General features: G+C 50.4%; 1 protein-coding gene across 1 annotated transcript; it reads left to right on the forward strand.

The window, feature by feature from the left end:
• Positions 1 to 3,462: 3,462 nt before the first annotated feature.
• On the forward strand, positions 3,463 to 8,632 carry rbm41 (RNA binding motif protein 41). Its single transcript, XM_088924697.1, has 7 exons — positions 3,463 to 3,517; positions 4,756 to 4,872; positions 5,366 to 5,567; positions 6,522 to 6,726; positions 6,900 to 7,510; positions 7,689 to 7,836; positions 8,086 to 8,632. The coding sequence occupies exons 1-7, from the start codon at positions 3,510 to 3,512 to the stop codon at positions 8,226 to 8,228; spliced, it is 1,434 nt and encodes a 477-aa protein (XP_088780823.1). The 5' UTR covers positions 3,463 to 3,509; the 3' UTR covers positions 8,229 to 8,632.
• Positions 8,633 to 10,184: the final 1,552 nt, after the last annotated feature.

Below are 10,184 nucleotides of genomic sequence, written 5' to 3' on the forward strand. Positions count from 1 at the left end.
GCAAGGCTGCCAGTGTCAATGAGAATGTGCTCTCATCTGATTGGATGAAGGGCTGTTGTTGATGTTACTATAGTCATCATTCAGGGGCTTCTCAATCTGCAGCCCTTCCATTCTGCTCCATTTCAGACCACCAACCCCTGAGCAGTTTATTGATAAACAGAGAGGCGAGACTCAGCAGAGGCGATATGTGAATTAAATAGCTGGTTGTCTCCAGGTTCCCGAATGGAGCAGATTGGGAGGTACATCAGTCAAGGATAAGCAACCCTGGGATAAGTCATGTGTCTACTTCTAGGTAAGTCCACTATTGGCGCAGGCAACAAAACATCGGCATTGTTTTAGAGACAAACTGCAATCGTCCTTATGTTCTTCTGCTCAGGGTTCAATTTAGTACTAAAGGGCTAGATTGGAAGCCCCTGTGATTCCACTGGACTGTGACAGGAGTGGGGATACCCAACACAAGGCATGTTGTACAGTAATGCCATTAGTCCCCTAGCACATATCGAAGGAGTAGAGGGTGTAAACCAAGGTGAATTGTTTTCTTCACCTCTCACCAGCACAAAAAGCATTATGCGAAAACACCCCCCCCCCCCCCCAACTTCAAGATTGCTCCTTCTCCCACCCCCAAGACATGTGGAGCTGTGAGATCACCCCTCCCCCCCACCATGGGTAATGGAAGGTTCCAAGGGGGATACCCCTCCCCCCCACCCTGGGATATGGAAAGGTCTAAGGGGGCACCCCCCCCCCCACCCTGAGTGTGCTTCAGTAAAAACAATGTGCCTGGCTATTCCCTTGTGCAGTACCGCCACGCAGTTTTAAAACAGCTTCCCCGCGCTGACTGAAGATCTAGTGTTGCTAAATCAACTGTTCTGCTGTCAGTTTCTCACCACAAGAACCAGCTCAGTGCAGCTTCAGACATCACTGGCTGTAGGTTCTTCCATTTTTCTGTTCCAGCGGTGAGCACATAACTAATCAACCGAAGCAATTATCTCGCCTAACTGGAGCACCAGTCAAGGTCCTAAGCAGGTAAAAGTTTAAAACGGAGCCCCCAGGCCTGGAGGGGTACAGGATATCTTGGTTGCCATTCGACTCCTGATCCCTGTTAACTTCTTTGGGCCAAGTCTTTGAAGAGGAAGTCAGATCACCTGTTTTTTTTTAAAGGATGGACTTATTCAGTTGCTAATTGAAAGGTTAAGCTGTAAACCAGCAGGACTCCGGCCTTTGTGAGGAGCAGAACTGGTCTCTCCTGGTTGAGACAATTATTTTTCAAATACCCGTTCTGAAAAGAAGTTTCCACCCACAGAGAGGAATTCACAGCGGGGTGTGACACATTCACACCTCGGAGGAGCAGTGGAGTTTGTCTGTCTGTCTGAAGTCTCCAACTGATTTCATTCGGTTTGTTCCCTTCCTGTACTGTAAACCCATTCCTTGTGTGTAGATTTCTCACAGTCAGGAATTATTTCACTGAGGACATCTTACAGGACACAGACGCTCTCCAAACCACATTCTCCTGCTTATGTCCTCTTTGGTCTTTGCAACATTTATATGCTGAATCAGGTCCACTCACAGCCTGTCAGCCTCAGTCCTACCAGCCTGTTGGTGCAGGATATTCCCTTAAACTCAGGAAGGTATCGTGTTCTAAATGAGATCTTCCCAGTGCATAGTAACATTTTAACATCACATCCCTTGATTTAAATTGTACTCTTTTTACTATAGATTCATATGAAACATCTTCAGAACTGGGTTTATCATTTTGTACGTGGAGTTTGTTTTTATACCTGAATGTAACACAACTGCACGTTGTGCCTGAATTTGCTGGTTTTCATTCCGGCTGAGCCCTTAGTCACAAGTGTTAATTGGTACCTGTAGCTGATCTGTTTCCTTGTTAGATTTTTTTACACTAGGGCCTTAGTTTCAGGAACACCCCAGTTAATTCCAGCAACTCCCAGACAAAGAACTTTATACAGTCTCTTAGGAACTTATTTTTAACTTAAAAGCTCTTAATAGCTACCCAGCCTGCTATGGGCATGTGCATATTTTTCCTTCTTCTTCATTTCAGCTGGTCTGAAAGTTCCTAATTATAAAGGCCTCAAATAAAAAAAAAACAACCTGAAGTCTGTGGCTGTGATTACAAACATGACTGAAGTAAAAAAAACAGAAGAGACAGTGTTGGACACTGTGGGGAGACACAGAGCTGCTCTTGGGTCTAGCAAGGTTTGATGACATCTGACAGAAGGAAAATATTCTGGATTTGAGCAAGATATCAGCAGTGTAAACAAAGAAGTAAGCTATATTCTCTATTCAGTTTATTTTTTATTGATAAAGTATTATTTACATACTGCGAAACAGTTACCGACATGCTGAGAGGCAGGTGCTGGAACTTCTGCTCGCTGTGGAGTGTTGGGGTGGGAGCAGGGCGTTGAGCGGAGTGACGTCACCGTGTGACGCCAGGCAGGCCTGCCGGGGGTGTGGCCTTTGCTGTCAGTAGATGGAGGTATGTTCAGACTCCACCTAGTGACGGCTTTAAAAAACCGCTCTTTCCACTGCAGCGTATTGTAAAGATTTTCGAAAGGAAACAATCCAACTATTCATTCGACCTACCCGAAAAGACGTTTACCAATTCCACGTTTCACGAGTAAAACTGTGGTTAATTTAATTTAATTTTTACCTAAAAAATTACTGATTGGTCTTTTTTTTTGCCATTTAAGTAATTCATCCTGTGCAGAATTGGAAAGACCTAATCTGGGGGGGGTGTTTGACAAACATCGTGGGGCTAGCGTCCAGACTAGGTCTGTAATCCTCACTTTTCTGAAACGGTGAGACAGCCTTTTCTCCCCAGTCTTCCCGATGTAAATGGAATGAGAAATGAGGCTGACCGAGCGCCGGCCACACTGCCCCCTTGTTTGAGCCTGAAGGCGCCGGGGCGGATCACGTGTGCGCTGTCGGGTCCCAGGTGACGCAGTGCGATGTGTCCGACTCTAGGTGTGCGGGGGGGGTGGTGTTAACTGGGTGGTGTGACTGTGAAGAAGGGGCAGTCTGCGTTTAGTTTGAAAACCTTGGTAATATAGTGTTAGGGTATAACGATAAGTCAGACAGCCTGGACAGCACAGAGTAGCGAGTCCCTGTTTCAGACACTGCTGCTGTTCCCTTGAGGAAAGGAAGAGGAGAGAAAGAGCGGCACAGCGTGTGTTGTGTAAAAGCCCTGGTAAAAAATGGTCACAGGTGAGGTTGGTGTCCGCAAGGCGTGGTTTAAAGAGATGCGACACAGAGCCTGATTTAATCACAGGGTACGGACATATGTTATTCATACAATATTAACAGCGCTGTTTTCAGTTTATAAATACAATTTAACCTGGCCCATTCACTCGCTTCAAATAATCATTACCCTTTCGTATTCTTCATCCTGCTCTTCCGAACTACATTTCCCAGAATTCCCTTCGGTTTGTTCAATTCTCCCACAGTGCTTTGCTGTCAACAAAAGGGAGTCGTTTTGCTTTTCCGCAGAACTGAAAATGCGCCGGTAAATCTCGTTAAACTCTACATTCGTTCCCTTCGAACTTAAAGTGAAAATACTTTTTTTTTAATAATCGGGAATCTCGGTATTTGCATTTCGATTACAATCTCAGTGCCTCGTTACAGGCACCGACATTACGTGCACGTTTTGAATGGTGTATCGGTAGTAATGGAAGGATCTGTTTTATTTAAAAGTCTTAAGTAATTGGTTGGGATAGGGTGCAATAGCTCTTGTTTTGACACTGGCTATTGTCGTAGTCCGTGAATCGGTAGTGTGAGTAGTGGTCCGGACGCAGCTACCCGCAGTGCTGCTGCTGTCTCTTGGGACCCAACAGCTCAGGGCAGGCTTGTCGGGAAGGAACGCGTTGATCTTTCACTTTTTATGTAGAACTGAAGCCAGAATAGGACTGACAGCGGAAGAGTTATTCTTTAAACTCTGACAAAGTATCCATATTAATATTAATCCTGAGATTAATGAGAAAGTGAGCGGGAAGTTGCCCAGCGCGAATATTTACCCCTGTCCGGTGTGTTAACGCGAAGCAGTGTTTATACGTGAAGTAGCTGTGGGCAAATTGTGCTACAGTGTGTCCTTAGTGTAACAGAGTTCAGTACTACTCATTGGGCTATGAAGTCTCTCCTGTTGAACTGCTCGTTCATCTGTAGTGATCAGAGGTTAACATTTATAGTACAATAACACAAAATTTACAATAAAAAATAAAACAAGGTTAAAATAACGAATTTTGGTTACCCTTGCTATTCCACAGGCCGCTGTCATTGTATCAATAATCGCAGGGCACACACACACACACACACGGCCAGTTTTCCCAGAAGTAACCTACCAGTATGTCTTTGGACCATTGTGGAAGAAACCAAGGCACCTGGAGGAAACCCACGTGAACATGGGGAGAACATGCAAACTCCACACAGCCAGCTCTCACGGAATTGAACCCAGGGCCCCAGCGGTCTGAGGCAGCGACGCTCACCGCTGCACCAGCGTGCCGCCTGCGGCTGACGGCGTTTAATAACGCTCTACGTGGCTATGGCGCTTGGAAATGGAAGGCAGCAGTGCGTTTGCGACAGACAGCATGTCAGCTAAGACGCAGTAGAGGGTGTCCTGGACTGTGTGGCCACTCGGAGGAGCTCGGTCAGGATTAGGCGTCGGATAGCAGCTGGTAGTAACTGGTGCTCTAACACCCTGTGTCACACTCTTCTCTCCCTCTCCCTCCCCCTCCCCCCGCCCCGCAGCGTGAGCCGGCACTCCTGCGAGGACGCCCCCGCCCCGGAGGAGCAGGAGACCGAGGGCCAGCGGCAGCTCCGCGGCCTCCTGCTGCAGCAGCTGGACACCGCGGTGGACCTGGACAGGTGAGGAGGCCCCCCGCGGGTGGGTGTGCAACCGCTTCACCCTGCTGCCTCCTGAAAGAGAGACCAGGCCAGAGACTGCACGCTCCACTCTCCCGCCCCCCTCTGTGCAAAGCAGCGCCTCCCATTCTCGGTTTTTATTGCACTTCCACGTACTTTCACCCGTACAACGTAGCCTGATGGGGAAATCAAACCCGGGCTGTGGGGTGGCGAGAGTCAGCAGTGGCCAGCTTGGTCCGTGCTCCCACAATCCTTTGCATGGAAAAGCCCCAGCTGTTTTAAATGCCGTTCCACGTAGTTTCCAGTGTCGTCTCCCCTGGTTCACTGTGAAGATGTGCACCTTCCTGTGGCTTTGAGCATTTTCGATATTGGTACCAGGACCCTTCAGAGCGATTCTTTCAGCCTCTCAGAGTAGGACGAAGGCGGGGGGAGACGCAGGGAGTTAAAAGCCCCCGAGAGGCAGATCTTACTTCTCCGTGGCTGTCTCCTCTTCTAGGTGCGTGGCAAAGAGGAAGTGTTTTGCGCCGGCGGCCCTGTACAAGCCCTTTGGGGAGCAGGCAGCCGGAGTGAGAAGCCTGTCCGAGTTTCAGGCTTTGCAGGACGGGGAGCAGGAGCTGGCGAGCCTGAGGGAGCTAGGCCTCACCGACGCCGAAATCGAGCTGTGGCTGAGCAGGGATGCACTGAGAAACGCAGAGAAGGTAGAGATCTGGGTTAACAATTACCTGTTTCTTTAAGGTAGAACTTTTAAGCCTGTTCTCACCTCTCTCTCATTTCCGGACAAATCTCTGTTTAATAATTCCTTACACTTCTAAAGTGCTTTTCTGGACACTCCTCTCAAAGCGCTTCACAGGTAATGGGGATCCCCTCCACCACCACCAGTGTGCAGCCCCACCTGGATGATGCACCAGTACTCTCCCCACACACCAGCTCTCAGTGGGGAGGAGAGCAGAGTGATGAAGCCAGTTCAGAGATGGGGATTATTAGGAGGCCATGACTGGTAAAGGCCAGGGGGAAATTTGGCCAGGATGCCAGGGTTACACCCCCACTCTTCTTGAGAAACTCCCTGGGATTTTTCATGACCATAGACTCAGGTCCTCGGTTTTACATCTCATCCGAAGGACGGTGCCTTTATACAGTATAGTGTCCCCGTCACTATACTGGGGCATTAGGACCCACACAGACCACAGGGTGAGCGCCCCCTGCTGGCCCCACTCACACCTCTTCCAGCAGCAGCCTCAGCTTTCCCAGGAGTCTCCCATCCAGGTGCTGACCAGGCTCACACCTGCTGAGCTCCAGTGGGCTGCCAGTGGTGAGTTGCAGGGTGATACAGCTGCTGGCAAATACATAAGTCTGTCTGAAAAGTCGTAAGCAGTTGCTAGATAAAGCTTGTTTGCTTTTGAGTAAATTCTGCATAGAGAGAAATAGAGGGAAAACAACATAAAATGTGCTTTCCCCCTTCATTTGTGAAGCCCTGCAGCTTGGAGAATTTCACATGGTGCAAAGCTGCGGGCTGTGAGTCTGTGTTTTGCATGAACGGTGTCTGCATTAGTGCTTACGATCCGTGAAGTGGCCTTCGGAGGCGTGCCTGTGTTCTGGCAGGCTGCGCGGGGAGTGTGACCGCAGCCCCCCCCCCCCCCCTTCTGTCTCTGCAGCGCAGGGGGGTGTCCGCAGCCCCAGGTGCGAGGGAGGAGCGCCTGCAGCAGGTGGAGGAGAAGCTGGCCGCGCGGCGGGCCCTGCTGGCGCGGCCCCAGCGGCTCTCGGCCAGCCGCGCCCTGAGCCGCCGGGAGATGGAGATCGAGAAGGCGCTGTTCCACGGCGCCGACCGGCAGCGCTTCCTCACGGCGCTCTACCACCGGGGTGAGAGGTGCACGTCCTGCTGCTTCCCATCTCAATGTGTCTGCGGGGACACTGTCCACCCGCTCTGCCTTTCTGTGTGCCTCTTGCCACTTTCCTGCCCTCTGGGCTCCCCGTACGCTGGCCTTAAAACAGTCTTCCCCTCCTGTCCCTGAACTCCTTGTTCTCGTTGACAGAAGAGGAGCCGCAGCCTGACGATGGCCAGACGCTGTGCTCTGACTCGCTGGACTCCGTGTACAGGGCTGTCCTGAGAGATGCCGGGCAGCAGGCCCTCTCTGCAAAGGTCCAGGGGGGGCCTTCAGACCACAGCTCGCCACAGCCCAGACAATCCCAGAGTGAGAGCGCGCAAGCCAGCCAGCCACCGTGGGAAGACAGCCACTTCGACCAATCACAGGGGGATATCCACAGCTCTGACCAATCACAGAGCGCCAGCGCAGGCTCTGGCCAAGCCCAGAGGGTGAACAGCCACTTCGACCAATCACAGGGGGATATCCACAGCTCTGACCAATCACAGAGCGGCGGCACAGGCTCTAGCCAATCCCAGAGGGAGAACACCACCTCTGACCAGTCAGAACCCCAGGGCAGCAGGGGGTTGCCCGTGTCAAGGAGTCTGAGTGTGAGCCAGCCAATCGGCAAGTTGTGTGGTGTGGGCGGGGGCCCCCCAGTGACCGTGACCGGACCAGTGCAGCCCATTTCAGAGGAGGAGATCCGTGCCAACCGGGCCACTGTGCAGGAGATCCAGCAGATTCCACGTTTTCACAACTACCAACAGGGGGAGCCCTCCAAGGTAGGGCTTTCTACAACACATTGTTCAGCTGAGCGCCTGTCTGTCTGTGACACTCAACGAGCAATTCCGATTGGAGTCAGTGAAAAGCACTGCGCGGGGGGGGGGGCGTATTCAGGATTGCGCGTGCAGAAGGCACTAACCAGTCTGTGCTGCCTGTCCCTCTCTCTCGCTCTGTCAGGTGCTGTTTGTGAGGAACCTCAGTCCCCGGGCTTCACTGGCCCAGCTGGTCTCGGTGTTCTCCCGGTTCCAGCCCCCCTGCGCCCCGGTTCTCCGGTACCGCCTGCTGACTGGCCGGCTCAAGGGCCAGGCCTTCATCACGTTCCCTGGTGGGTCTCACAAGCCAAAAAACAAAGAACTAATTTAACTAAAAGCTCAATTAAAAAGATACGTATGGCGTAAGTGATGGTGTAAGCATGGACTGATAACTACCAGTTCTGTGTGTTTTTTCGTGTGAAATGAAATATTTGTTTTTAAAAAGTCATTCAAACTCGGGGCACGCCGGCGATGGCGGGTGAGGCTGGCCCTCCAGGTCCGGCCCCTGCCTCCGGCGGCTCAGATCCGATTCTCCGTTCCAGACGTGGCGACGGCCCGGGAGGCGCTGGAGCTGGCGAACGGATTCCGGCTGCTGGACAAGCCCCTGGTGATCGAGTTCGGGAGGGAGCGAGAGGAAGGGAGGGGCGCCGGCGCCCCAGCAGAGCTCGGCGCTGGGAGCAGCTGAGAGGGAGCGGAGGAAGAGGAGGAGCAGCCTTGCCTTCGTGTCCTCCATTGACCTCGGGACTCGGAAGAGAGAGGGAGCAGGGAAGAGCTCCGGCAGTGCGGAATCCCGGCTAGATCGCTGCCCTGGGAGGGTCCGGAAGCCGTAAGGGCCGTGCTCATGTCCGTCACATGCCGAGAAAGAGCTGGCCTGAGCCGAGAGACTGGTTCTGCCGTCGTCAGTCCTGGGACGGCGAGAGGGATGCCCTGACGCGCATTCCCACGGGAGAAGAGAGCTCCTGTCTGTCGGCGAGAGCTGGACCTGAACTATGTTTGTGATGCCAGGAGACTTGGCGAATGTTCTGTACGAGTGCACAGAATGTTCCGTTTCCTTGGAGTTGTAAATGACTAATATAGTGATGACTGAAATGTGTTGTACGTATGTTTTTTTTTTGTTTTAAAATTACTGTCATTTTTAATTTAAAAAAAAAATGGAAGGGACTTTTGTGCTGTAACTGTCGCAGCCCACCAGGGGGCAGTGCTCGGCTGAGTTGATTTTTTTAAAAATTGCAACGCAAACAGAAGAGGGCGCCAAATGCAATGCAATGGTTCCTGCACAACCACACACTGTTTTCTGGGCAGTGGGATCCAGAGCACTGCCAGTATCTTGGAAAGAGGGCCAGGTGAGCTTAGCCTTTTTTGCTTAATCACTTCTCAATATGATCAAGATATCATTAGCGTTTTTGCAAATAGAATATTTCTGTTTATGGTTCTCCAAACATCAACATAATTAAAGCAAAAACAAACCACTGTGTATAAATCTTAAAGTTGATGTGCAAAACATGCATGAATTCTATTGCTGTTGCACAAAACCCATATTCCTGCACAGAGGTCACCTAATAGCATGAGCCCTGATATATGATTTACTTAGTGCAGTAGTGTCTTGTGTGGTGTGCAAAGGTTAGTTTAAAACAGGTGTTCAACCCCTGTCCCTGAAGATCCACGGGCTGGTTTTTGACCAGACTTTTCAAACGACTGATTCAATGAAATAATTCTCAAGCTCTAGAAAGTGCTGTTGCTCTCCAGGAACAAGGAGAGGAAGTCCTGTTTTAAAGCAGTTAGAATGATCGAATGTGTGTGCTGAAAACTGAAACACCCGTCCATCTGAGACCAGCAGAGCAGCAGAGTTAAATATACTGCATAAAAGCAGCTGAAGCTAGACACTGGAGCACCTGCTTTCAAAACAGTAGGACAAGCAGCAATCTTCAGTAGCTATGCTTCTCTTCTTTTTTTTACTGGAACAGGCAGAACACCCTTATGCCCTTATCACAGATAGATTTTTATTCACTTTAGGTTTACAAATAGATTGATTTCCCATTGCCTTGTCAGGTGATTCTTACCTGCTCTTAAGGAAATGAGACAGTACATTAACACTATTATCAGAACGCCCCCCCCCTGTAGGGGCACTCCAGACACTGATAGGCACTGGGCCTCGGTTCCAACAGGTTGGCGGAACTGAACAAGATTAATTACAGGACAATACGTCTTCTATTACATGGAGAGTTCTGGAAATGTTAATTAGAACTAAACTAGAGGATCAATGGTATGGAAACAGGATGCGAGGGGATTATCAGCAAGGATTTCGAAAAGGTACGTCTTCATCAGAACAGCTAAACATGTGTCAGCCCTTTACACCCCGACCAGTCAGGACTCTCCTCGCCCCTGCCCATTTTCCTTGTCTCAGGCGCGACAGCTGCTGAATATTTTACATACTGATCGTGAGAAGAACACCAGCACCTCATATCGCCAGATGCTGGAATGCGCTCGGTAGTACTTTAACTTTTCAGTCTAGGAGCCTCGTTTGTAAAGCGTGTTGAAATGCTGTATGCAGCCTGGAAGCCACAATTGTAACTAATTGTGACAGTTCTGATCACCTCTCGTTGCACAGGGGCACAGAGAAAGTTGCCTTTTTGATGTTGCC

The sequence above is a fragment of the Atractosteus spatula genome, chromosome 9 (assembly GCF_055471065.1).
Source record: "Atractosteus spatula isolate fAtrSpa1 chromosome 9, fAtrSpa1.hap1, whole genome shotgun sequence".
Classification (NCBI taxonomy): domain Eukaryota; kingdom Metazoa; phylum Chordata; class Actinopteri; order Semionotiformes; family Lepisosteidae; genus Atractosteus; species Atractosteus spatula.

What these genes read in the sequence shown, in the direction of transcription:
- rbm41 (XM_088924697.1), top strand. An exon ending in CACTGAGAAACGCAGAGAAG is followed by an intron (nt 5,568 to 6,521) that starts GTAGAGATCTGG and finishes CTGTCTCTGCAG; the next exon opens with CGCAGGGGGGTGTCCGCAGC. An exon ending in CACGGCGCTCTACCACCGGG is followed by an intron (nt 6,727 to 6,899) that starts GTGAGAGGTGCA and finishes TCTCGTTGACAG; the next exon opens with AAGAGGAGCCGCAGCCTGAC.